A 26,291-nucleotide genomic window follows, 5' to 3' on the forward strand; every position below is an offset into this window, starting at 1 on the left:
ATGCTTGTTTTATGTTTCCAATTTATCTGAAGAAAAGGACCTCTGCATGGATCCTGTTTGGTTGTCGAACACTGCAGTCCTGCTCTCAGAAATAACTCCCGCCGAGTTCTGCGTGGCTGGTTCCCAGACAAGTGGTATAACACAACGGCTGTTTTAGACATTCTTCAGAGTAGACATGCTTACGATTGTCTGTACACAACCCTCCTCTCCAAAACAAAGCACTCCTGGATGCTTTTTAGCCATTATCTGTGCCGCAATATCAAACACTTTGGCAAATTACTTAATTTTCTATTTTGCATCATTCTGGTGCAGGAAGCCAGGAAGAATGTGAATAATTTCATCCATTAAGTGGGACATTAGTTGCCATGGAAGCAATGCCCCCATATAAACGTATATCGTAGTCTCTCTGTCCACTGTGGGGGGCTGCAGAAGGGCCTTAACAGCCTAGGAGAGTTGCAGGATCAGGCCAAGTGCCTACCCAGCCCAGCAACCTGCTCTTGCAGCGGCCAGTCATATATTCTCAGTGCTCACAACAGCTCTGTAAGGTAGGACAGTGTAGTTGCAGTTGGTAGAGTATGAGACTCTTAATCTCGGGGTTGTGGTTTTGACCCCACTTTGGGCAAAAGATTCCTGCATTTCAGGGGGTTGGACTAGATAACCTTCATGGTCCCTTCCAACTCTACGATTCTATAGAGGGAGGCATGTCTGAGGCCACCCTGGGAGTTCATGGGAGAGGCAAGATTCAAGCCAACTGAAATATACTCAGAGTCGCAAAGTGATTTCATGCTCTTTATTCAGCTCATAGTGGTGAGGAGGAATGAATGAAAGTCCCCTCAAGGTATCTGCTTTATATACATTATTTACACAATGGGCTGCACATGATTGGCTAATTCCGGAATTCTACTGTAAGCCAATCAGGTTGTGGATTCACTTCTATCTGGAGCATGATTGGGTGGTTCCTGCCAACCAATCATACTGCTTCATTGTTCTAGGACCAATCAGACTGTTGCATTCTGAATCCTATTGTTCTAGGACCAATCAGACTGCTGCAGTTTGGATCCTATTCAACTCAGTACATAACACCAACCAAAATGATTAAGAGGATGGAGAAACATCCTGATTAAGAAAGGTTGCAGAGAATGCGTGGCAAGGAGAAAGCAGATAGAGAAAGTCTCCTCTTCTCATAATGCAATATCCACTGGGCCCCTGACCTGATCCTGCAGCCTCTTCTTATGTTCTTAAGCTGTGGACTTCCTGATTCCAAGCTCATCCCCCTTGGCAGGACACTACCGTGGTTTGCTTTCTTCATCAGGGACTTCAAGCAATTCATTGTCAGAAGGGACGGGGCTTTTCCCACCCCTCTCTTTGCTGAGAGTTGCAATGAGAGAGAGAGAGAGAACAGGAGAGAGGATGGAAGACAGGCGGAGATGATCAGCGTGTGAGCAGGAGGGAGAGAGAAATCTATAAACTGGTAAAATGAAGTGAAATCAATTTTCCTTCCAGAGCCTGAGATGAGAAAATAGAGATTTGAGGGGAGAAAACACACTGATCTGTGCAACATGCTGGAACCACGATAGGCTGGTTTTGCCAGAGTTTTGCTGATCTAGCAGCATCGGAGTCTCTTTGCCTGCTTAAGGAAGCCATTTTCCAGGCACTATAAAAAGCTGGCAGCCACATTGAGCCATTCAGAGCGTCTGAAGCTCTCAGGTAGCAATGGCTAGGAGTCCTCCAGGTGTCTGATACAGTTCCGTGCCATCCCCAAGTGGTGAGAAATTATAACCAGAGCATGTACCACTCTGGTGAAACAGTGCGCAGGCAGGTAGGGTCTCAGCCTATATGTGGACAGCTGCCCTGAACCCACAAATAACCTGCACTTCCATGGACAGCCGTGAGTCCAAAATGACTGCACACCTGCAAGTTCACTGCATGTACGGTGTTAAAGGAAAACATTATAAAAATGATGTATAGATGGTACTTAACCCCTGTAAAACTAGCAAAGATATATCATAATAGTGATAATCTATGCTGGAAATGTAAAGAAAAAGAGGGTACCTTTTATCATATGTGGTGGACCTGCCCTAAGGTGAAAGGCTTCTGGGAGATGATTTACAATGAATTGAAAAAAATGGTGAAATATACATTTATAAAGAAACCAGCCCCTTCATGGATCACTGCCTTGCCGTGGCGAAGGGGCTTGAAGAACTCAGAGAAGCTATGAACTACGCCGAGCAGGGCACACAAGATGAACAGGTCATAGTGGAGAGTTTTGACCAAACGTGATCCACCTGGAGGAGGAACCGGCAAGCCACTCCAGTATCCTTGCCAAGAAAACTCCATGGACAAAGACAACAGGCATATAAAAGTTATGACGCTGGAAGATGAGCCCCTCAGGTCGGAAGGCGTCCAACATGCTACTGGGGAAGAGCGGAGGGCAAGTACAAGTAGATCCAGAGCTGATGAAGCGGCTGGGCCAAAGCCGAAAGGACGCTCAGTTGCGGATATGCCTGGAAGCGAAAGGAAAGTCCAATGCTGTAAAGAAAAATATTGCATAGGAACCTGGAATGTAAGAACCATGAACCTGGGTAAGTTGGAGGTGGTCAAAAATGAGATGGCAAGAATAAATATTGACATCCTGGGCATCAGTGAACTAAAATGGACGGGAATGGGCGAATTCAGTTCGGATGACCATCACATCTACTACTGTGGGCAAGAAACCCGTAAAAGAAATGGAGTGGCCCTCATAGTCAACAAAAGAGTGGCGAAAGCTGTACTGGGATGCAATCTCAAAAATGATCGAATGATCTCGATACGAATCCAAGGTAGACCTTTTAACATCACAGTAATCCAAGTTTATGCACCAACCACTGGTGCTGAAGAAACTGAAATAGACCAATTCTATGAAGACTTACAAGACCTTATAGAAGTGACACCAAAGAAGGATGTTCTTCTCATTATAGGGGATTGGAATGCTAAAGTAGGGAATCAAGAGATAAAAGGAACAACTGGCAAGTTTGGCCTTGGAGATCAAAACGAAGCAGGGCAAAGGCTAATAGAGTTCTGTCAAGAGAACAAGCTGGTCATCACAAACACGCTTTTCCAACAACACAAGAGACGACTCTACACATGGACATCACCAGATGGGCAGTATCGAAATCAGATTGATTATATTCTCTGCAGCCAAAGATGGAGAAGCTCTATACAGTCAGCAAAAACAAGACCTGGAGCTGACTGTGGCTCAGATCATCAGCTTCTTATAGCAAAATTCAAGCTTAAACTGAAGAAAGTAGGAAAAACCACTGGGCCGGTAAGATACAATCTAAGTCAAATCCCTTATGAATACACAGTGGAAGTGACGAACAGGTTTAAGGATTTAGATTTGGTGGACAGAGTGCCTGAAGAACTATGGATGGAGGCTCGTAACATTGTACAGGAGGCAGCAACGAAAACCATCCCAATGAAAAGGAAATGCAAGAAAGCAAAGTGGCTGTCCAACGAGGCCTTACAAATAGCGGAGGAGAGAAGGCAAGCAAAATGCGAGGGAGATAGTGAAAGATACAGGAAATTGAATGCAGATTTCCAAAGAATAGCAAGGAGAGACAAGAAGGCTTTCTTAAACGAGCAATGCAAACAAATAGAGGAAAACAACAGAATAGGAAGAACCAGAGATCTGTTCAAGAAAATTGGAGATATGAAAGGAACATTTCGTACAAAGATTACCATAATAAAGGACAAAAGTGGTAAGGACCTAACAGAAGCAGAAGACATCAAGAAGAGGTGGCAAGAATACACAGAGGAATTATACCAGAAAGATATGGATGTCTCGTACACCCCAGGTAGTGTGGTTGCTGACCTTGAGCCAGACATCCTGGAAAGTGAAGTCAAATGGGCCTTAGAAAGCACTGCAAATAACAAGGCCAGTGGAAGTGATGGTATTCCAGCTGAACTATTTAAAATTTAAAAAGATGATGCTGTTAAGGTGCTACACTCAATATGCCAGCAAATTTGGAAAACTCAGCAGTGGCCAGAAGATTGGAGAAGATCAGTCTACATCCCAATTCCAAAGAAGGGCAGCACCAAAGAATGCTCCAACTACCGCACAATTGCACTCATTTCACACGCTAGCAAGGTTATGCTTAAAATTCTACAAGGAAGGCTCAAACAGTATGTGGATCGAGAACTCCCAGAAGTGCAAGCTGGATTTAGAAGAGGCAGAGGAACCAGAGACCAAATTGCAAACATGCGCTGGATTATGGAGAAAGCTAGAGAGTTCCAGAAAGACATCTACTTCTGCTTCATTGACTATGCAAAAGCCTTTGACTGTGTCGACCACAGCAAACTATGGCAAGTTCTTAAAGAAATGGGAGTGCCTGATCACCTCATCTGTCTCCTGAGAAATCTCTATGTGGGACAAGAAGCTACAGTTAGAACTGGATATGGAACAACTGATTGGTTCAAAATTGGGAAAGGCGTACGACAAGGCTGTATTTTGTCTCCCTGCTTATTTAATTTATACGCAGAATACATCATGCGAAAGGCTGGGCTGGATGAATCCCAAACTGGAATCAAGATTGCCGGAAGAAATATCAACAACCTCAGATATGCAGATGACACAACCTTGATGGCAGAAAGTGAGGAGGATTTAAAGGACCTTTTAATGAGGGTGAAAGAGGAGAGCGCAAAATATGGTCTGAGGCTCAACATCAAAAAAACGAAGATCATGGCCACTGGTCCCATCACCTCCTGGCAAATAGAAGGGGAAGAAATGGAGGCAGTGAGAGATTTTACTTTCTTGGGCTCCATGATCACTGCAGATGGTGACAGCAGCCACGAAATTAAAAGACGCCTGCTTCTTGGGAGAAGGGCAATGACAGGCCTAGACAGCATCTTGAGAAGTAGAGATGTCACCTTGCCAACAAAGGTCCGTATAGTTAAAGCCATGGTTTTCCCAGTAGTGATGTATGGAAGTGAGAGCTGGACCATAAAGAAGGCTGATCGCCGAAGAATTGATGCTTTTGAATTATGGTGCTGGAGAAGACTCTTGAGAGTCCCATGGACTGCAAGAAGATCAAACGCATCCATTCTTAATGAAATCAGCCCTGAGTGCTCACTGGAAGGACAGATCGTGAAGCTGAGGCTCCAGTACTTTGGCCACCTCATGAGAAGAGAAGACTCCCTGGAGAAGACACTGATGCTGGGAAAGATGGAGGGCACAAGGAGAAGGGGGCGACAGAGGATGAGCTGGTTGGATAGTGTTCTCGAAGCCACAAACATGAGTCTGACCAAACTGCGGGAGGTAGTGGAGGACAGAGGTGCCTGGCGTGCTCTGGTCCATGGGGTCACGAAGAGTCGGACACGACTAAACGACTAAACAACAACAACAACAAAGAAACCAGAGGCCTTTCTTCTTGGAATAACAGGTTTGGAATTGCCCAAAAAAGATGTTAGATTGTTTTTGTATGCCACAACTGCAGCTAGAATTTTACTAGCCAAGAATTGGAAAACACAAGAAGTACCAACAGTGGAGGAATGGCAGATGAAGATGATGGACTTTTCGGAGCTAGCTGACCTGACCGGAAGAGTCCTCAACCAGAAGGAGGAGGAGTACCAGGAGGAATGGATGAAATTTAAAGACTATTTAGTTAAATATGCTAAGATTACTTAAATAGAAATACTTGCAAATAATAGATAGGCTTAGGATTTGAATATGTGAAGTTATAGAATAATATGTTTAAAGTAAAGATGAAAAGAAAGAAAGATGTTAACTGATTAGGTAAATTTTATGAGAAATTTGTTTTGGAAAACTGTAACAATGATATATATTGAAATTCAGTCAGGGGAATTTGAGGAAGTCACTTAACAATGTCACTAAGATTGGATTAAGTACAGTTAAGATGTATGTTTGTTAGTTTAAAAATTTTGGAAAATCAATAAAAAAATGGGGGGAAAACAAAAAACAAAATGACTGCAGACCTGGTCCTTTAGGGGCACAGTTACCTGATTCAGGACCAGGGAGTCCTGTCCCCCCCCTGCCCCCCCTGTCAATATCCATTAAGTGGGACATTAGTTGCCATGGAAGCAATGTCCCCATATAAATATATATCGTAGTCTCTCTGTCCACTGTGGGGGCTGCAGAAGGGCCTTAACCACCTAGGAGAGTTGCAGGATCAGGCCAAGTGCCTACCTGAAGGGCCATTAAAATATTGCTCTATATATGATCCCAAAAACTTTTTGAGGCATTTTCTCCTCTCTCATATGTTATCCCAAAACCCCCTTCCTTAAAGGGGGGAGGGAGGTTTTTACACCAGCCAGAAGAACAAAGCTTTTTCTTCTTGCTTAGATGTTACAGTGAAAATGGGCCTCTCTCAAGAATATCTGGATTAGGTGGATAGAGATAAGAGCAAGGTTGAATGGCTGTTATTGTAACCCCAGACAAGGAGAGGCTGAAACAGGAGGAAGGAGGGTCTGGAAATACGTGAAAGAAGGAAGTTGATCCAAATATGGAAATACGAAACCTAATTTTTATGGCATTTCTTATAAAACACGTGTTTTCTCGGAAATCAGATGACTGTCCATTCTACAGGGTATAAAAGGCTGGCATGCCCAGAGAGGGGTGGGCAGGCATTGGGCAAATGCTTGTCTGTACCATTTTTGTCATGACAAAATAAACAATTCTTTTACTGCTGTCATTTTGACTCTGTCTCTGATGCTCCTAGTATCAGATAAGGAGAAAAAAGGAAGGTCCTTCATACCTAGTCCAGCAACCTGCTCTTGCAGCGGCCAGTCATATATTCTCAGTGCTCACAACAGCCCTGTAAGGTCATTTAATTATGTAGGTTTGGTGCATTCCACATCCTGATTCAAAGGTGTCTCTAAGCAGCCTATGACATCATACAAAAATGTCACAGCTAAAGGCAAGAAAAACCGCCCTCCCCCAATTTTGGAGATGCAAATCCAGCTGTGGACCTCGCACCTCACAAGAAGAGCTCACCTGCGGCCGAGGGTGCCCGGTGACCAAGCAGGTCAGCTCCAGCGTCTCCCCTTCCCGGATCGTGTACACTCTCTCCGAGTACCGCTCCTCCTCAATGTTGCAGGCCAGGCCCGAGTGGATGATTCTCACTGTGGGTGGGGCTGCAAAGACAACCGGAAGGAGGTCTCTGTTATCATTTTGAAAATAGGATACATGACAAAACCAAACCGTGAACTTACTGCTTGTCGATACACAGAAAAAAAGAACGGAAGCAATAATGATAGATGAGACGCAGAAATAGCAATTGAGGATGCCAAAAGAAGCAATTTGCACATCCCCCTTGTATGCATGACCCCTTAGTATGCCACAACCCTAACTGAATGCCAAACATTTATCCTTTGTGGCAATGCTCCCACCATAGCTGTCAAACTTCCCTTTTTCCAGCGCTGCTTCCCGCTGCTATCCCAGATTGTTAGATATCCTGTAGACTGTCCCGGGGACAGGTGAGGCTGCTGATCCCTTATTTTTGAGGCTGCTGATCCCTTATTTTCAAATCTGAAAGTTGACAGCTATGGCTCCCACTGTTTCATTTGAGATTGTAGTGTCTTTGGAGGCAGGGATCCTTCTCTTTTTTAACCAATGAATTCATGTACAGTCATTCATTCACTCATTTGTCAAACACCTGCTATAACCCCACTGAGGAGGACGCGAGTGGCGCTGTGCTCTAAACCACAGAGCCTAGGACCTGCCGATCAGAAGGTCGGCGGTTCGAATCCCTGCGACAGGGTGAGCTCCCGTTGCTCTGTCCCAACTCCTGCCAACCTAGCAGTTCGAAAGCACACTAGTGCAAGTAGATAAATAGGGACTGCTGCAGTGGGAAGGGAAAAGGCATTTCCGTGCACTCTGGTTTCCATCACAGTGTCCCGTTGCACCAGAAGCGGTTTAGTGCTGCTGGCCACATGACCCAGAAAGCTGTCTGCAGACAAACGCCGGCTCCCTCGGCCTGAAAGTGAGATGAGCACTGCAACCCCAGAGTCGCCTTTGACTGGACTTAACTGTCCAGGGGTCCTTTACTTTTACCTGTTACCTTTACTACACTGAACTGTAGGGCGTTGGACCAGGTGATCATTAGGGTCCCTATCAACTTTCCATCTTATGATTCTGTGACTACTACATTAATTCTGTGTAGTAATACAGTGGTACCTTGGGTTACAGACACTTCAGGTTACATACACTTCAGGTTATAGACTCCGCTAACCCAGAGTTATTACCTCAGATTAAGAACTTTGCTTCAGGATGAGAACAGAAATTGTGCTCCAGCGGCGCGGCAGCAGCAGGAGTCCCCATTAGCTAAAGTGGTGCTTCAGTTTAAGAACAGTTTCAGGTTAAAAACGGACCTCCAGAATGAATTAAGTACTTAAGTACAGAATGAATTAAGTACTTAACCCCTCGGTTAACCCCCTCACTGTAATGAACTATTTCTCCATGTGCTAGCTCTAGCCAAAAGAGCCTTGCCCTCACAAAAGAGGGGGTATCAGCAGAACTTTAAAAGTGCCAAAATATGTGTGGGGAGGACCCCTAAGAGGAGGAAGAAAACCAGCATGGAAATCCGTCAGAAAGGAAACCCATTGGAGAGAAGATCTCAGAAAGTTTCATAGAATCATAGAATCATAGAATCATAGAATCATAGAGTTGGAAGAGACCACAAGGGCCATCGAGTCCAACCCCCTGCCAAGCAGGAAACACCATCAGAGCACTCCTGACATATGGTTGTCAAGCCTCTGCTTAAAGACCTCCAAAGAAGGAGACTCCACCACACTCCTTGGCAGCAAATTCCACTGTCGAACAGCTCTTACTGTCAGGAAGTTCTTCCTAATGTTTAGGTGGAATCTTCTTTCTTGTAGTTTGGATCCATTGCTCCGTGTCCGCTTCTCTGGAGCAGCAGAAAACAACCTTTCTCCCTCCTCTATGTGACATCCTTTTATATATTGGAACATGGCTATCATATCACCCCTTAACCTCCTCTTCTCCAGGCTAAACATGCCCAGCTCCCTTAGCCGTTCCTCATAAGGCATCGTTTCCAGGCCTTTGACCATTTTGGTTGCCCTCCTCTGGACACGTTCCAGTTTGTCAATGTCCTTCTTGAACTGTGGTGCCCAGAACTGGACACAGTACTCCAGGTGAGGTCTGACCAGAGCAGAATACAGTGGCACTATTACTTCCCTTGATCTAGATGCTATACTCCTATTGATGCAGCCCAGAATTGCATTGGCTTTTTTAGCTGCCGCGTCACACTGTTGGCTCATGTCAAGTTTGTGGTCAACCAAGACTCCTAGATCCTTTTCACATGTACTGCTCTCAAGCCAGGTGTCACCCATCTTGTATTTGTGCCTCTCATTTTTTTTGCCCAAGTGCAATACTTTACATTTCTCCCTGTTAAAATTCATCTTGTTTGTTTTGGCCCAGTTCTCTAATCTGTCAAGGTCGTTTTGAAGTGTGTTCCTGTCCTCTGGGGTGTTAGCCACCCCTCCCAGTTTGGTGTCATCTGCAAATTTGATCAGGATGCCCTTGAGTCCATCATCCAAGTCGTTGATAAAGATGTTGAATAAGACCGGGCCCAAGACAGAACCCTGTGGCACCCCACTAGTCACTCTTCTCCAGGATGAAGAGGAACCATTGATGAGCACCCTTTGGGTTCAGTCAGTCAGCCAGTTACAAATCCACTGAGTGGTAGCATAGTCAAGACCGCATTTTACCAGCTTCTTTACAAGAATATCATGGGGCACCTTGTCAAATGCCTTGCTGAAATCAAGGTAGGCTACATCCACTGCGTTCCCTTCGTTTCCTTGTCATCCTGAACAAGGCACTGCAACATCTTGTTACAGGTTCCCCTTGTAATAGCCCATAGAATCGTAGAGTTGGAAGGGACCACGAAGGCCATCTAGTCCAGCCCCCTGCAATGCAGGAATATTTTGTCCGAGGCAGGTCTTGAACCCACAGCCCTGAGATTAAAAATATCATGTTCTGCCAACTGAGCTATGCCAGCTGAAATGTCACCCCAGTAATCACTTGGTACTATGAGATGGAAAATGAACAGTGGACATGAATTGACAGCAGGATTTGATCTCAGGTACCCAGGAACCAGATAATTACCAGCCTTAGCGTAAGCTAATGGAACCATCCAATGGTTCCCCAACAGTTGAGGGCATGCTCAACAACACTCTTCCGACCCAGAACTTCATAAAGGTTCACATGGCTACATCGAAGTCCTATTGAAAGGAGATTCCTGTCCCCCATTTTTCATTTCCCTGGCACGTACAGAATTTTCCCCTCCGCCGAATCTGCAGGTGGGGAAAACTCCATCTCTGCATCCCACGGCAATGGTGGGAAATTAGCAGACAAGGCTCCATCCATCATCGTTTTATTAATCTCCAAGATCCCCCCAAAGGAAACTTTGCATTTTTAATTTTTTTTAAAAAAAACTCTGGTTATTTTGGGTTTAATTTTCAAAAATTAGCTTTTCATTATTGTTCCTTCATTATTGTATGTACTGCTTGAAGTGCATTATCTTGCTCGTTACGCAAGCGAAGCACTTTAATGAGGACAATAAAACTAAGCAGTTGGCACAATGGGACCCCCTCCCCACCCTCCCCCTCTTTGGCACAACTCATCTCCTGTAACAGCCCCTTCTTCTCCACGGGAGGCGCCACCTGCTGGCTTATTGGGGACACTCAGGCTTCCAACTCAATCATCGTAAAATAAAATAAGAGGCCTCCCCTTGCCTCTCCTTTTCTAGGTAGCTCAATTTCCAGTCCTTGGGTGGGAATTGACAGTGAAGCATTAACTAACACTCTGCAGAATTTAAACTTAATTGCAAGCGGCGGTTCAGCCGAGATGAGTGTCCTGTGTCCTGTAGAAGTGATGTCTATGGAGGTGGGAATTCCATGGGCCCATTAAAATAACAGAACAAAATCAAACACACTGAGAGAGAGGAAGAGCTATCCCCTGATTTTTTAAAAAATGAGCTGCTTTATTTCATGGCATGGAGAAAGCAGACAGTTTTCCCTCCCTCTCTCCTAACATTTGGATTTGTGGTTATCCAATGAAGCTGGATGTTGGAAAATTCAGCGCAGATAAAAGAAAGTCCTTCTTCGCTTGGTGCAGAGTTAAACTACGGAACTCACTTCGGCAGGAGACAGGGATGGTCACCAACTTCAATGGCTTTGCAAGAGGATTGGATAAATTCATGGAGGAGGAGAGGCTACTGTGATAGGAATTTTATGCTCTTAAATATATGATAATGTTCATAAGTGTACCAACCAAGCACATACATAGATCAGCACAGGAAGGCCGACCTGGAACCATTTTTTATTCCCAAACTGAGCAAATGTTTTCTCTGCAAGGTCAAACTGGAAAAGCCTCCCCATTGTCTCTTTCCTCACAAATCCTGTCTTAAGGGTATGTCTGTGTTTGAATAGGGTGTGAGCCTGTGACCTGGCCAGGAACTAAGTATTTATCATTACAAAAGACTGGCCAGGCTACCCAGGAAATCCAATCAAGTAACCTGCCAGACAGGAGATAAACAAGGACAGGAGAAAAACAATATTCAAAATTCTGTTTTAGACTGCTTTTTCCGTGATGTCGGTGTGATGTATCTGAGGGGTGGTCTTAGGTTACATCCCTTCTGTGATGTATGTATGATGTTTCTGGGGGTGGTCTTGATGTACAGGGTGGCAAATTCAAAAGTCTTTATAAGGCCTTGCACACCATTTTTCTGGGTCCCTCCTCTCTCCTGCGGGTGAGGGGAGCACCCTGTTGCAACAGATCAATAAAGGCCAAGCCTACAGGCTGCTGTTTTGCTCCAAGTAATCCTGGTTGGTGTCTTTGTTTTTGTCCAAGGGAGCCCTCAGATTTTTCCGTTAACACTACTCAATGGCTACTAGCCAGGATGAATGCTATGCTTTGCCTTCACGGCAGGAGGCAGGGCTGCTTCTGAAACCCAGTTGCTAGAAGCCGCAGGAGGCGAGAGGGCTCTGGTGCACAGTTCCTGCTTGTGGGGTTTCCCACAGACATCTGTTTTGTTGGAAAAACGCCCAGGAAGGCCACCAGCTTCCCAAGACACCCGGGCATCTCTCCGGTGGTCACCCTCTGGCTGTAAATCTTCCTCAGTCCAGTGAGACTGGCGATAAGTGACCCCTCCCTCCGGAGAGGAGGACGCTCATCTTCTGGCATCTCATTGCAGAAGACAAAGACAATCGTAGTTCTAAAACTACTTTATTTACAGTCTTATATACAAAGAATCCATCAGCATGTCTGTGCTCTCTGAGCACCAGTACAGAACAGCATCTCACACAGAAGTGAAAGTACCGTATTTTTTGCTCTATAAGACTCACCTTTTCCCTTCTAAAAAGTAAGGGGAAATGTGTGCGTGTCTTATGGAGCGAATGCAGGCTGCGCAGCTATCCCAGAAGCCAGAACAGCAAGAGGGATTGCTGCTTTCACTGCGCAGCGATCCTTCTTGCTGTTCTGGCTTCTGAGATTCAGAATATTTTTTTTCTTGTTTTCCTCCTCCCAAAACTAGGTGTGTCTTGTGGTCTGGTGCGTCTTATAGAGCGAAAAATATGGTAACTTCGTCAGCAGTACTCCAACAGTACTGAGACTTCCTGTCTCACGCTCTCAGGCACTCACATGATATAAACAACCATACTGCTACTTGCTGAGCAGCACGGTGAATAAAAATCCTAACATGTTTGGCCACTGTGAGAACAGGATGCTGGACTAGAGTGGCTGGGGAAACCCAGCCAGATGGGTCAGGTAGAAATAATAAATCATTATTAATATTATTATTACTAGAAGGGCCATTGGCCTGATCCAGCAAGCTCTTCTTATGTTCTTCAAGGTAGACAATTACCGCTCAGAGATGCACTTTGCAAATATGCCAGCGGTGACGATTATGCCGCCTGTTGCTAGACTGAGCTTGAGCTCCATCGCAGAGAAACAAGACCCGGGCAACAACATTTAGAATCTGTTGGTGTAGGCAGTGGCAAAGCTGCATGCTCTGCTACCGGGGGCGGAGAGCAGGCGGGGGCGTGGTTGGTGCCCACCGGGGGGGGTGATGCATGCCCAGGGGCATGGTGCGCATCCTGGGGCGTGATACGCCGCCCACGAGGGCATGGCGCACTCCCCACAGGGGCATGGCACATGTTCTGGGGGCGTGGCGTGCCACCTATCGGGCGTGGCACCCAGCACGTGGGGGGTGGCGTGTGTTGGGAGGGCACGATGGCACCCTGCCAGAATAGTGGTGCCAGGGGCGATCTGCTTCCTCTGCCAATTGGTGCAGGCTCTGCACAGAAGTTCAGTTCAATGCATGGAGTTCAAGAGTAGAGTTTGTGGCTACATCCTGGCTCCACAGTCAGTGTCCACTTGCTATTATTGCCAGATTTATACCAAGAAAAAAGCACACCAAGAACTCAGGCCAATGTAAGTTTCAATAGTGGGAGTGGTCCCTGCTCACAAATCAATAGTCAATAGTAACAAAAGCTAATCCATTTGAGTTTGTAATCTCTGTTAGAGTTTGTAATCTCTATTTGAGTTTGTAATCCTTGTCAGAATACATACTTTTGAATGGATTAGTTTTTGTTACTATTGACTATTGATTTGTGAGCAGGGACCACTCCCACTATTGAAACTTACATTGGCCTGAGTTCTTGGTGTGCTTTTTTCTTGGTATATTATTCCCAGATTGGTATAATGAACAGGTGAAGAGCTTAAACACTGGATCAAATAGATTTTGAGGAGGGATTTGAAGGCAGAGAGAGAGAACGAACAAATGAATGAACGAACACATGCACCATTTCCACCAGCTGGCTAAGAATGCATGAGCAAAATGCCCAACTTTTAAATTAGCAAGACTGCTTCAAAAACAGGCTTCTTCTGGGCTTTCTTTTGCCATATGGTTGTCACCAGAAATTGTTCCCTGCTCATCCCATGGGCGCATGCAGGGTGCAATCCCACCCTCACTGCGTTCCTGGCCCTTGGGGATGGGCAGCTACAACAACCCCAGACCTGTCCTGTCTACCTTCTGCAAAGGGTTGTACCCCAGCAGACCTCTGGGCAGCATCCTTCTAAATGACATTGCCCAGGCCAGCCTCATGTCGGCAGGTGTTCTTGGGAATGACTTTTATGAAGGCTTCGGACTGCAAAGCCCATCCATGCATTTGTGATTGCAAGGGAACTGTCCAGTCACACAAGCATCCTTGGCCTTCGTTTAGCACAAGCTGTTTGTCCAACTAAAGCAGGGTATCGCCTTCTCAATCCGGCCCACGGAGTGTCTGAGAATCAGCATGTTTTTACATGAGTAGAATGTGTCCTTTTATTTAAAATGCATCTCTGGGTTATTTGTGGGGCATAGGAATTCGTTCATTTCCCCCCTTCAAAATATAGTCCGGCCCACCACATGATCTGAGGGACGGTGGACTGGCCCACAGCTGAAAAAGGTTGCTGAACCCTGAACTAAAGGAACCGACTTGCGATCAGAAAGTCCATGTCACAGATTGATCTTGCCTTGAAATTTGCTGCTCCACCCCGAAAGATGAACTTCAACATGGAATTCCTCCAGACGGTTGGGTTCCCCATACCCAGTTGCAAATACCATTCATCCATTAATATACCCAGTGCCAGATTTACATATAAGCTAATCAAGCTATAGCTTAGGGCCCTACTCACTTGCCCCCCCCAAATCACTATTAATATACTTCTTCTTAATTTCAGTTCAACAATTCCTTTGATAAAATACATATTTTGTTATGTGCAAATGGCTTGAGATACCTATTAGGTCCATCAATTACCATATAGCATATATTCAACACAAAAAAAGCGCGACAATTTGTTGTTGACAAAAAGCAGCTGGACATATAAAGGGCCCCATGACCTTCAGTAGCTATGGGCCTCATCAAACCTAAATACGGCCCTGAATATACCTAACAGAAATTGCAAGGACCATTTGTGTGGGATTCTGTAGCTATGAACCCTTTTGGACCCCTTCTAATTCTATGATTCTACCATGAAGATGTCATAGAAACACTGATTCTGGTTTCCATCCCCTTTTACTCCTTGCAATTTCAGTGGAGATAAATTCTTCCTGACATTTCACCTAAATCCCACTTCCTGCCATTTAAGATGATGCAGAACAATTGTGAGAGACAAATGGTTGAGTCAGAAGATAGTAAAGATCAAACTCATACGCCGTGATCAAGAGTATCGCGTTTTGTTGCTGCTGCTGTTGCCGCTTGCTGCTGTTTCGACTCCTTGCTTTTTTATGGTTCAGGAGATCTCGCATATTTACCAAATGTCACTTCCTTCCCACCCCTGGAAATAACCGCTACTGTGGCTCCTCCCGAGAGAAGGTCGGCCAGGATTAAATGCCAGGCGAGACACAGCGGTAATATACTATGTGGCATTTATGTTGGGGAGAGACTTTCTTTCTTCCTCCGTAGAAGAATTCATCTTTTTATTATACCCAATAAAAATTGTACGAAAGAAACCATTAGGATCCTATCCTCAGGAGTAAATAAACCAAATGCAAGAAGGCAGAGGCAACGAGGAACTGACACGGTACAGCCAAAGTTATGACTGATTAGTCTAAATTAATTAGTCTAAAGACTCTCTTTCCAGATCTTGAAAGGAGCAAATACATCTGAATGCTGGGAATCAGCTGAACTCATATCCTGCTTCCAGGCTTTCCCTTCGGGGCATCTGGTTGGCCACTGTGAGAACAGGATGCTAGGCTGTTTTTTATTTTATTTTTAAAAACTGCATTTTTACCCCACCCTTTTCTCCAATAAGCTCAAGGTGGCTTCTGTGGTTCTCCCCCTCCTCATTTAATCCCAAAACAATTCTGTGGGATGGATTGGGCAGAGAGGAAGCAACTGGCCCCAAATCACCTGCTGAGATTCATGGCTGAGTGGGGATTTGAACCCTGGTCCAATACTCTAGGATTTGCCGATCAGAAGGTCGGCGGTTCGAATCCCCGCGACGGGGTGAGCTCCCGTTGCTCGGTCTCAGCTCCTGCCAACCTAGCAGTTCGAAAGCACATCAATGTGCAAGTAGATAAATAGTTACCGCTCCAGCGGGAAGGTAAACGGCGTTTCCGTGCGCTGCTCTGGTTTGCCAGAAGCGGCTTAGTCATGCTGGCCACATGACCTGGAAGCTGTATGCAGGCTCCCTTGGCCAATAAAGCGAGATGAGCGCCGCAACCCCAGAGTCGGTCACAACTAGACCTAATGGTCAGGGGTCCCTTTACCTTTACCCTTACCAGTACTCTAACCACTGCACCACACTGACTAGAGAGCCAGTGTGGTGTAGTGGTTAAGAGCGGTAGTCTCGTAATCTGGGGAACCAGGTTCGCTTCCCCGCTCCTCCACATGCAGCTGCTGGGTGACCTTGGACCAGTCACGCTTCTCTGAAGTCTCTCAGCCTCACTCACCTCACAGAGTGTTTGTTGTGGGGGAGGAGGGGAAAGGAGAATGTTAGCCGCTTTGAGACTCCTTAAAGGGAGTGAAAGGCGGGATATCAAATCCAAACTCTTCTTCTTCTTCTTCTTCTTCTCTAGTTGGGCCCTTGGGCCTGATTAAAGAGGCTATTCTTACAAGCATGTTCTGTTATTATATACATCAAGTCCTGAGAATGGAAAGCTGGTCTAGGTGGGTCATTGGCCTGATTCAGCCCTGCAGGACTCTTCTGCCCTTCTTGGGTTGAGCTCCTTCCACAACGCCCCTAGTCTCCAGGGTCTGGTAGCCAAGGTTGATGATTTAAGGGAGTTGGGTAGATGTAGCCTGGAGATAAGGAGACCAAGAGGTGATACAACAGCCACCTTCAAACGTTAACCAACTACCGGTAACAAGATAACAAAATATTCTCATCAGCCTAGAACATATCTGCTGCTATCTACAGGAATGTCACATGGAAGATGGATCAAGTTTGCTTTTTGCTTCTCCAGAGCAGAGGACACAAACCGGTGGATTCCCATGAAAGAAGAGGCCAACTCAACATTGGGAAGAACTTTCTGATGGTGAGAGCTGTTTGACACGGAATTGGATTCTGTAAGAAGTTGGTGGATTCTCATATAGGACATAATATAATCTTTGGGAAGAACTTTGGAAGAGTGATCTGAAGTTCACAGCATGTTATTCCTTGAAGGAGAACTACCTGGAAATGATTTACAGGTGGTATTTAACTCTGAGCAGACTTGCTAAGATAGAAAAGATTGAATCAGAAAAGTGCTGGAGATGCAATGAGGCTGAGGGCACGTTCAATCATATGTGGTGGATTTGTGAAAGGGTAAAAGAGGATTGGGAAATAATTTATAATGAATTGAAAAAAAAGGTTTAAAAATATTTTACAGCAAAAGCAAAACAAAACCCAGAGTCCTTTTTGTTGGGGAAAATTCAGATGGAAATTCTTAGGTGTCAAAAAAGGTTATTTATGTATGCTACCACTGCAGCCTGTGTTTTGTTAGCCCAAAAATGGAAAACGAGTCCCAACTAAAGAAGAATGGCAACTTAAACTGATGGAAAATGTGCAGCTTGTGGACTTTACATATAGAATAAGAGAACAAAAAGAACACACATTTAAAGAACATTGGAAAATATTTATTGAATATATGGGGGGGTTGTCTACACTTGAAAATGTTGGCAGCATTAAGATAAATTCAATGGTGTAAATAAGTTTTGATGGATGTAATAATGGAATACTGAATGATTTAGTTTATATAAAATATGCAGGGATTTCTGTTATGCAAAATGAACCACGGAAAGAGAAGAAGGGAAGTCATTGATGTTTTAAGGTTGTATAAATGAATATTCTAAATTGTGAAAAAGAAAATTTAATAAAAATTATGGGGAGGGAGGGAGAAGTTGGTGGGTTCTCCTTCATTTGAGGTTTGTAAGCAGAGTTTGGAGAGCTTATCTAGCTGTGATTCCTGCACAAGAGGGGTTGGGCTTGATGACCTTTGGGTTCACTTCCAGCTCCAAAATTCTACGATTCTACTCTAGGATGGCCGCTTCAAAGGTGCGTAGCTATTCCCCGGAGCCACTGCAAATGAGCCTGGCAGCAAAATGTCCCCTCCCTGGGGAGGCAGACTGCAGGGGTCCCCTTCACCTTGAACCCTCTGATTTCCACCCTGCACTTTTCACAAAAGCATCTTGAATTGGCTTAGAGAAATAAAACTCAGCCGAAGCCATTTGTTGAGGTGGCGCAAGTGCAAAACAAGCCCGTGCATCTTCGGCAGCCTGTCTGGGGAGCCCTAGGAATGCCGTTGAACTAAGAGATGGAGACAGGCGACCAGATGCATTTCATGGGAAGAGGACAAATGTGGAATGCGATCACCACGGCAGCCAGAGCACAACCTCAACATCTTATTTCGCAGTGAGGAGAAGAGGCTGGCTGTTAATACAATGCAAGGCTGGCTGCACAGACGCATGGCAGAGGGGATGAGAGGTCACGGCATATTGACTTGTTTGCCCTTGTCCCAAAGCGCTTCCATACAGAAGAACATCAGAAAAACCTAGTGGATCAGGCTAGTGGACCATTCTCACAGCAGCCAGCCAGATGCCCCAGTGGGAAAACCCTCCAGCACAATCTGAGCGACTCTCACCTCCTGTGGCTTCCAGTATTCAGAATCATGTCTGCCTCTGACCCTGGAAGCACAGCACAGCCATCGTGGCCAGGAGCCATCAATAGCCCTCTTCATGTATTCATCTAATCTTCTTTCAAAGCCATCCAAGTTTGCTCTCCAAAGGACAAAGGAGCCTTCCTAGGTTGATCCAGCCTCCTCCAGCCAACGTTTCGCCAGTAATACAGGCCAGTAATACAGTGGGACGTGGGTGGCGCTGTGGGTAAAAGCCTCAGCGCCTAGGGCTTGCCGAGCGAAAGGTCGGCGGTTCGAATCCCTGCGGCGGGGTGCGCTCCCATTGTTCGGTCCCAGCGCCTGCCAACCTAGCAGTTTGAAAGCACCCCCGGGTGCAAGTAGATAAATAGGGACCGCTTACTGGCGGGAAGGTAAACGGCGTTTCCGTGTGCTGCGCTGGCTCGCCAGATGCAGCTTTGTCACGCTGGCCACGTGACCTGGAAGTGTCTCCGGACAGCGCTGGCCCCCGGCCTCTTAAGTGAGATGGGCGCACAACCCCAGAGTCTGTCAAGACTGGCCCCTACGGGCAGGGGTACCTTTACCTTTAATACAGTGGTGCCTTCATTCTCAAACTTAATCCGTTCCAAAACCAAAGCGTTCCAAAACCAAGGTGTGCTTTCCCGTAGAAAGAAATGCAACATGGATTAATCCATTCCAGACTTTTATAAACAACTCCTAAAACAGCGATTTAACATGAATTTTACTATCTAACGAGACCACTGATCCATAAAATGAAAGCAATAAACAATGTACTGCAGTCACACAATCAGTAGCTGAACTGGGTTCCACGCAGCAGTGGCGTAGCGTGGGGGGTGCAGGGGGGCCGGCCGCACCGGGCGCAACATCTGGGGGTTAGGGTTAGGGGGCGCAAATCCATGGGTTAGGGGGCGCAAATCCATGGGTTAGGGGGCGCAAATTACTTGCCTTGCCCTGGGTGCTGACAACCCACACTACGCCACTGCCACACAGTCACAAAAATAAAATAAAAAGAGCTGCAAAAACAGACAGACCTCAGCATAACACTCAAATCGGAAGCATAACACTCAAAACCTTCATTTGGCTTCCAAAAAAGTTCGCAAACCAGAACACTTACTTCCGGGTTTGCAGTGTTTGGGTTCCAAGTTGATTGAATACCATGGTGTTTGAGAACTAAGGTACCACTGTACTTGTATGTTCTTAAAGGTAAAGGTAAAGGTGCCCCTGACCATTAGGTCCAGTTGCGGATGACTCTGGGGTTGCACACTCATCTCGCTCTATAGGCCGAAGGAGCCGGCATTTGTCTCCAGACAGCTTCCGAGTCATGCGGCCAACATGACTAAGCTGCTTCTGATGAACCAGAGCAGCGCACGGAAACACCGTTTACCTTCCCGCCAGAGTGGTACCTATTTATCTACTTGCACTTTGACGTGCTTTCGAACTGCTAGGTTGGCAGGAGCAGGGACCGAGCAACGGGAGCTCACCCTGTCATGGGGATTCGAACCGCTGACCTTCTGATTGGCAAGCCCTATGCTCTGTGGTTTAGACCACAGCGCCACCTGAGTTGGAAACACAAGATAAAACCACAGATAAACAGTCCAAACAGAGGCAACAGAACAGTAACCCCAACGCCCATAAACACATGGCTGTAGAATATTAATCAGAAGTCATCAGATGAACCTCCCTGCCGACAGCATTCCACAAACAGTTTCCAGGTAAGCTACAGAACCCAGGATTCTTTTTTTTGGGGGGGGGGGATGTGATACTCTTTAAATTTGTTTTAAATGTATGGTATGGACACAACCACAGACCCACAGAGACAGATTTGCCTTTCTGGCCAGCGGCTTCCATTTGCTGAACATTTGTCTGTTTCTGTCCGACCCCCAAACCACACTGCCCAATTTGTGCCAGTGTCCCTAATTAATAGCAAAAGCATAAGAAAACACGCCGCTAATTAGATCCCAGCCCTGCCTCTCTGGCCCTCCTGTAGCCGGCTGATCTAATTTTGACACTGCAAGGCTGATCAGCAAGCTATCTATTAAGTTAGAGTGGGGGGGAAGACTCTGGTTCTTGGAATCACCGAGATCTCCCCCTTATAGCACATTTGCAGGGCTGTTTTGTGCTCCTCCAGCTGGGCGAGCATTAAAAACTTATGGCCTGTGACATACGGCGCATGTTCATATTTACTTGCAGAGAAGGAGGCTGTAGCAGTTCGAGGGGAGAGGTGGGAAGCCGGGCCTTTTATCATGCATTTTAAAAGGCCATTGTGTTTTCAGTTCTCTGCTGATGGATCCGAGCTTGTCAGTTCCTTTGTATTGATCAGCATCCTGTATGGCAGGGCAGAATCTTCAGGCCAATTTGCAGGAATGCCGGGCGAGGGCTGGGTGAGAAACCACTTGCAGATCCTGCCCATGCTGTTTTACAAAATGAGCGCAAGCCATGCAGAAGGATTGAGGATCTAGCTCACCAAGGCAAGAATGAATCCTGCAAGTGGCAAGGGCTACACACAGTAAATAATAATAATAATAATAATAATAATAATAATAATAATAATAATAATTTATTTATTTATTTATACGCCACCCATCTGGCTGGGTTTCCCCAACCACTCTGGGTGGCTCCCAACAGAATATTAAAAACAGCTTAAAACATCAGACATTAAAATCTTCCCTAAACAGGGCTGCCTTCAGATGTCTTCTAAAAGTCAAATAGTTGTTTATTTCCTTGACATCTGATGGGAGGGTGTTCCACAGGGCGGGTGCCACCACCAAGAAGGCCCTCTGCCTGGTTCCCTGTAACCTCCCTTCTTGCAGGGAGGGAACGGCCAGAAGGCCCTCGGCGCTGGACCTCAGTGTCCAGGCTGAATGATGGGGATGGACATGCTCTTTCAGGTATACTGGACCGAGGCCATTTAGGGCTTTAAAGGTCAGCACCAACACTTTGAATTCCACTCAGAAATGTACTGGGAGCCAATGTAGGTCTTTCAGGCGTTATGTGGTCTCAGCGGCTGCTCCCAGTTACCAGTCCAGCTGCCGCATTCTGGATTAGTTGTAGTTTCCGGGTCACCTTCAAAGGTAGCCCCATGTAGAGCGCATTGCAGTAGTCCACGCAGGAGATAACTAGAGCATGGACCACTCTGGTGAGACAGTCTGTGACCAGGTATGGTCTCAGCCTGGGTACCAGATGGAGCTGGTAGACAGCTGCCTTGGACACAGAATTGACCTGCACCTCCATGGACAGCTGTGAGTCCAAAATGATTCCCAGGCTGGTCATAAGAACAAAAGGAGAGGTTTGCTGGATCAAGACGGAGTCCCGTCTGGCCCAACATCCTGTTCTCACAGTGGTCAAGCTGTGGGAAGCCCACAACTAGGGCTTGAGCACCGCAGCAGCTCTCCTCACGGCTGAATCCCAGTGACTGGTATTCAGAGGAAAGCTCCCTCCAGCCAATGGCTCATCTGATACAGCCTCCTGTTCTCACAGAGGCCCACCAGATGCTTGTGGGGAACCCGCAAGAAGGACCTGGGCACAAGAGGAACCTCCCCTCCTGTCGATTCCAGCAACTGGGATTCAAAAGCACTGAAAGCAGTACATAGACTGAGAGAAATACATAGCCAGCACACGCTATTGGGGTGACAATAGTCACCGATAGCCTTAACCTTCACAAATAAAGAACATCAAGACATTTTCCTCGAGTCCTTTGCAAAGCAAGATCCACTCCACATTCTTTATTGAATCCATGTTGTGGTGAACCACAGAAGGGAAGAGTTTGGTGTGTTTCCCATTGGGACATCATATTATGGTGGTGAGCTCTCCTTCCTTGGAGGTTTTTAAGCAGAGGTTGGATAGCCACAGTTCATGAAAGCTTTAGCTGAGATTCCTGCATTGCAGGGGGTTGGACTAGATGACCTCTGGGGTCCCTTCCAACTCTACTATTCTATAATTCTATAAGATTCAAACAGGCAAATCCTGCATTGTATATCAGGTTTCCAGTCAAAAGCAACGTACAGAAATATTACACGGCTATTTGCGAGCCCCGCAAAGCAATGCTGAGATTATGGGGGGGGGGGGAGTGCAGATATAGCAGCTGATAATGAGAGCTGGACCATAAAGAAGGCTGATCGCCGAAGAATTGATGCTTTTGAATTCTGGTGCTGGAGGAGACTCTTGAGAGTCCCATGGACTGCAAGAAGATCAAACCTCTTCATTCTTAAGGAAATCAGCCCTGAGTGCTCACTGGAAGGACAGATCCTGAAGCTGAGGCTCCAAGACTTTGGCCACCTCATGAGAAGAGAAGACTCCCTGGAAAAGACCCTGATGTTGGGAAAGATGGAGGGCACAAGGAGAAGGGGAAAGACAGAGGACGAGATGGTTGGATAGTGTTCTCGAAGCTACCAGCATGAGTTTGACCAAACTGTGGGAGGCAGTGGAAGACAGGAGTGCCTGGCGTGCTCTGGTCCAGGGGGTCACAGAGAGTCGGACATGACTAAATTACTAAACAACAACAACGACAACAAGCAGCTGATGGAGCATGGCTGATGCTCATGTGCATTGAATGCTATGAGACTCATTTCCATGTACTTTCAGGAGTGCCTGATGTTTCGGCATGAACATTATGTCTTTCTTGACAACTCTGAGGAACTGGAAGCTTACTCGTGAAAACGATGCTGACGAGCCAGGAGAAGGCGCCTATCATTACTTATCCTTTGCTTGGGCTGAACTTTGAAAGATTCCGGACAGAGAAAAGAAAATCCTTCTTCACTCTGTGCACAATTAAACTGCGGAACTCCCTCCCACAGGAGGCGGAGGTGGCCACCAATTGGGATAGCTTTGAAAGAGGGTTGGAGAAGTTCATGGAGGAGGAGAGGACTATGTTCATATTATGGTGGTGGTCTCTCCTTCCTTGGAGGGTTTTAAGCAGAGGTTGGATAGGCACCAGTCATGGATGCTTGAGCTGAGATTCCTGCACTGCTTAGAGTTGGACTAGCGGGTCATTAAAGGTAAAGGTAAAGGGACCCCTGACCATTAGGTCCAGTCACGGACGATTCTGGGGTTGCGGCGCTCATCTCGCTTTATTGGCCGAGGGAGCCGGCGTACATCTTCTGTGTCATGTGGCCAGCATGACTAACCCGCTTCTGGTGAAACCAGAGCAGTGCACGGAAACGCCGTTTACCTGCGCGCCAGAGCGGTACCTATTTATCTACTTGCACTTCATGCTTTCGAACTGCTAGGTGGGCAGGAGCAGGGACCAAGCAACGGGAGCTCACCCCGTCGCGGGGATTCAAACCGCCAACCTTCTGATCGGCAAGCCCTAGGCTCTGTGGTTTAACCCACAGCGCCACCCGCGTCCCTTAGAGGGTCATTGGATACTTCTAATTCTATGGTTATTAATATTATTATTATTCTTACAGAAAAGGATATCAAAATTCCCCCTTTTGTTTCAGGCTCTTCTTATGTTCTTATCACTGGCATAAATTGTTGGGACTGTCTTTTGGAAAAGGCAGATCCTGCGACAAACAGGGGAGGAAAACAAAGGATGCTTCCTGCAGGCAACAATGCCAGGTTCCTGAGAGCAGGGAGCTGTCCAAAGAGGACCATCAGTGGGCACTGCTGAAAGCCGCAATTGAGATGTTAAGGAAGGGTTGCTTGTGGAGAGGAAGAGAGTGGGTGGTTGACATGGATTTTTAGTGGGGGTGGGTGGGCTGCTATAAGTCTGAAGGTAAAGGTAAAGGTACCCCTGCCCATACGGGCCAGTCTTGCCAGACTCTAGGGTTGTGCGCTCATCTCACTCTATAGGCCGGGAGCCAGCGCTGTCCGCAGACACTTCCGGGTCACGTGGCCAGCGTGACAAGCTGCATCTGGCGAGCCAGCGCAGCACACGGAACGCCGTTTACCTTCCCGCTGGTAAGCGGTCCCTATTTATCTACTTGCACCCGAGGGTGCTTTCGAACTGCTAGGTTGGCAGGCGCTGGGACTGAACAATGGGAGCGCACCCCGTCGCGGGGATTCGAACCGCCGACCATGCGATCAGCAAGTCCTAGGCACTAAGGTTTTACCCACAGCGCCACCCGCGTCCCATATAAGTCTGAAAGACCCTGGCAATTGACCCTGCATGAGGCTCAACAAGGTGGCCAGAATCTGTCCTTCTTTATTATTCCCGCGGAGGCCTTTACAAGATATGATATATGAGAGGTGATATGAGAGCCATCTTCAAATGTCACAGCTGTCTCCTGAAACACATGCTTTCCTGAATGCTGAGATGTACCGTATTTTTCGCTCCATAGGACGCACTTTTCCCGTCTTAAAAACTAAGGGGAAAAGTCTGTGCGTCCTATGGAGCGAATGCAGGGGGGAGGCAGGCAGGAAAAGCCCCCAAGAGGCACACACAAGCTTCGCGTGGCTCTTGCGGGCTTTTCCCCAGGAGGGAGAAGGGACTGACGTGGCCAGTCAGTCCCTTCTCCCTCCTCTAGAAAAGCCTTGCACAACCTCTCCAGCCGCGGGAGGCTGCGCAAGGCTAAAGAGGAAGCCAGGGCAGCGAGCGGGGATGGATCGCGCTCGCTGCCCTGGCTTCCTCTTTAACACTGCGCGCAGCCTGTCCATTGCTCTTTGGGGCTGGGGGGAAAATATTTTTTCCCTTGATTTCCCCCTCTAAAAACTAGGTGCGTCCTGTGGTCCGGTGCGTCCAATAGAGCGAAAAATACGGTAATTTTCCAAATGAAAATGAATGAGGCGTCTATATTGGGCAATAACACATATAAAAATGCGTCTGCTAAGGCAAAGTGCATCCTAAAATGTTAATAATGTTTGTGAGCATCTTTTTTAAAAAATAAATAAATGAAAGCCGATGCAACAACGTGAGGAATGGAACCTAAGATTGAGGAAATGTGAAACTAGGAAAAAGCAAAGGTGATAATGTGACTTCCAACACACACACACACACACACACACACACACACACACACACACACAAAACACAGGTCTGTGTGTGACTCAGAGTCCCTAGGCAGCTTCAGCAGGAAGAAATGGATTCTTAGTATTCAAGATATGCCCCCTTTCCCTCTTGGCCTTGGGAGAATTTGCATTTCTGTAAACACCATCTCATGCTGCTGAGTGATCACATTCACAGCCACCGAGAGGCAGCATCAAATTCCTTCTTCTGCTCCGCCACAAGTACTGAAAGGTATCTGCTTTGATATGCAGGAACAAGAGGCTTTTGCAAATGAAAGGAAGCTGCTCCTCAAAGGGTCTTAGGAGGACTTGAGAACTGCCACTCCAGAAAACAAATTGAGAGGGGGCATTGCTGATAGACAGAGCTAATGGAGGAAGGAGAGATAAAGAAACTATACCCAGGTTGCTCTTGGCGGGTCACAGTGACCCTTTCAGATGCTTCCTGGAGGCCTTTATAAACACCCATCTTAATGGCCCCGTGGATTTCATGATTCATGGCAAGCACTTAAGAACATAAGAAGCGTCTGCAGGAAACAAGCTTGCTCTGTCTTCCACGTAACAACAGCCCTTCAGATATTTGAAGACAGCTCTCAGACCACCTCTCAGCCATCTTCTCCTGATTAAACACCCCCAGCTCCCTCAACCATTCCGCTTAAGGCTTGGTTGCCATCATCAGCACCATAAGACATCTGAAAGTGAGATGGTTGAACCACCTTG

The 26,291-nt window shown here is 46.5% G+C and overlaps 1 protein-coding gene across 2 annotated transcripts in view; it reads right to left on the minus strand.

Moving 5' to 3' along the window:
• MDGA2 (MAM domain containing glycosylphosphatidylinositol anchor 2) overlaps positions 1-26,291 on the minus strand; it is a 396,877-nt gene that overhangs the window by 229,120 nt on the left and 141,466 nt on the right. For both annotated transcript variants that reach the window (XM_053382658.1, XM_053382753.1), the window contains exon 2: positions 6,989-7,128. In XM_053382658.1, the coding sequence (XP_053238633.1) occupies positions 6,989-7,128 (140 nt within the window). The remainder of the gene's footprint in view (positions 1-6,988; positions 7,129-26,291) is intronic.

The sequence above is a fragment of the Podarcis raffonei genome, chromosome 1 (assembly GCF_027172205.1).
Source record: "Podarcis raffonei isolate rPodRaf1 chromosome 1, rPodRaf1.pri, whole genome shotgun sequence".
Classification (NCBI taxonomy): Eukaryota; Metazoa; Chordata; class Lepidosauria; order Squamata; family Lacertidae; genus Podarcis; species Podarcis raffonei.